Raw genomic sequence first — 1,854 nt, 5'->3', positions numbered from 1 at the left:
CTCCAAAAAAGAAGGAAAAAGCCTCCAAAAAAGCCGGAAAAAGGCTCCAAAAAAGCCGGAAAAAGGCTCCAAAAAAGTCCCAAAGAGTCTCCAAAAAAGCCGGAAAAAGGCTCCAAAAAAGCCCAAAAAAGCCTCCAAAAAAGCCCGAAAGAACCTCCAAAAAGCCCCCCCCCGAAACAATCCCAAACCCCCCCAAACAATCCCAAAAACTCCCCCCCAAAAGCCAAAAATCCCCAAAAAAAAGAAAAAAAAACCCCAAAAGAAAGCTCACGTGCCGAGTCTTTCCCTCATTTTGCCCCCAACCTCATAGTGCGCAGAAAGCCCGAAGTCGACAATCTTAATAAGCGCGTCTTTGGCTTTGCTTTCCAACAAAAGATTTTCCGGCTTTAAATCTCGGTGGACTATTTTGTGGTTGTGGAGATAAACAACTCCGCTGAGGACTTGCTTCATAATAACAGCTGCATCCACTTCTGAGAACTTCTGGCGAGATATTATTTCGTCAAATAACTCCCCCCCCCGGTATACTTCCATCACCTGCACGCAGGGGCAGAGAACGGTGGCTAGCTGGCTAGCTGGCTAGCTGGGGAGGTGCAGAGGGGGAGAGGGGGAGAGGTGGAGGGGGAGGCAGGACAGTGGGACGATGGCTGGATGGCTAGCTAGCTAGCTGGGTAGTTGGGTGGCTAGCTAGCTAGCCACCCAACTACACAGCTAGCTGCCCAGCTAGCTACCCAACTACCCAGCTAGCTAGCTAGCTAGCTAGCTAGCTAGACACCCAACTACCCAGCTAGCTACACAGCTAGCTACACAGCTCGCTACCCAACTACCCAGCTAGCTAGCTAGCTAGCTGCCCACCAACTACCAGCTACCCAGCTAGCTACCCAGCTAGCTACCCAGCTAGCTACCCCAACTAGCCAAATAGCGAGCTAGACCCCTAGCTAGCTAGCTAGCTAGCTAGCTAGCCAGACTAGCTAGCTGGCTGACGAGGTAGTAGCTGCGTTTGTCCTCGAAGAACTCGTAAAGCTTCATGATGTTGGGGTGGTCGAGCTGCTTGAGCACCGCCACCTCCTCCAACAAAGCCCCGCTGCTGGGGGCCGCCACTGAGGCCTTTTTGATAATCTTAACAGCTCTTTCAGCCCCCGTCTGTTTATCTCTGCAAAGAAGGACTTCGCCGTAGGCGCCGCTGCCGAGTTTTTTGACGCGTTGGAAGCGGTCGCTCAGGTGACCCCGCTGCTGCACTATGTACATGCCTGCAGCAGCAGCAGCAGCAGCAGCAGCAGCAGCAGCAGCAGTGCAGCAGCAGCAGGAGTGCAGCAGCAGCAGGAGTGCAGCAGCAGCAGCTGCTGATGAGGATGTGGGGGAGGGGAGGGGAGGGCGAGGGGATGTTGCAGCAGCAGCACGGGAGGGGGAGCGGGAATAGCAGCAGCAGCAGCAGCAGCAGCAGCACATATGCAGCAGCAGCAGCAGCAGCAGCAGCAGGGGGTTTACCTGGGGTCATGGCCATGGCGTCTTTTTGCTGCTTCTCGGGGCCCCTGGCTTCGTTGCCGGAGGAGGTTTGGGCCTGAGTTCGGTCTTCGCTGTTTTTCTTTTGGTCAGCAGCAGCAGCAGCAGCAGCAGCTGCTGCTGCGGGGCTCTTTTGCTTCGACGGCACGCACCCCATCCTGCCTGCAGCAGCAGCAGCAGCAGCAGCAGCAGCAGCAGCAGCAGCAGCGGGGGGCGGGCGGCGGGTCTGCTGCGCTGGCAGCTGCTGCGGCAGCCGGGGCTGCTCGGGTCCGGGGCAGCTGCAGCACGCGCGAACAGCAGCAGCAGCAGCTGCAGCAGCAGCAGCAGCAGCAGCAGCAGCGGGGAGGGCGGGAC

The 1,854-nt window shown here is 57.2% G+C and overlaps 1 protein-coding gene across 1 annotated transcript; it reads right to left on the bottom strand.

Moving 5' to 3' along the window:
* Positions 1-267: 267 nt before the first annotated feature.
* Positions 268-1,662, bottom strand: ENH_00032190 (N/a , related; the record flags this gene model as incomplete). The annotated part of the gene is made up of 3 exons (XM_013580213.1): positions 268-534; positions 982-1,247; positions 1,486-1,662. Coding segments are annotated over 3 exons (710 nt in total), but the record flags the coding sequence as incomplete, so codon positions are not given.
* Positions 1,663-1,854: the final 192 nt, after the last annotated feature.

The sequence above is a fragment of the Eimeria necatrix genome, genomic scaffold (assembly GCF_000499385.1).
Source record: "Eimeria necatrix Houghton genomic scaffold, Enh_scaff2357, whole genome shotgun sequence".
In the NCBI taxonomy this organism is placed as follows: domain Eukaryota; phylum Apicomplexa; class Conoidasida; order Eucoccidiorida; family Eimeriidae; genus Eimeria; species Eimeria necatrix.
This window is presented reverse-complemented; position numbering and strand designations above follow the sequence as displayed.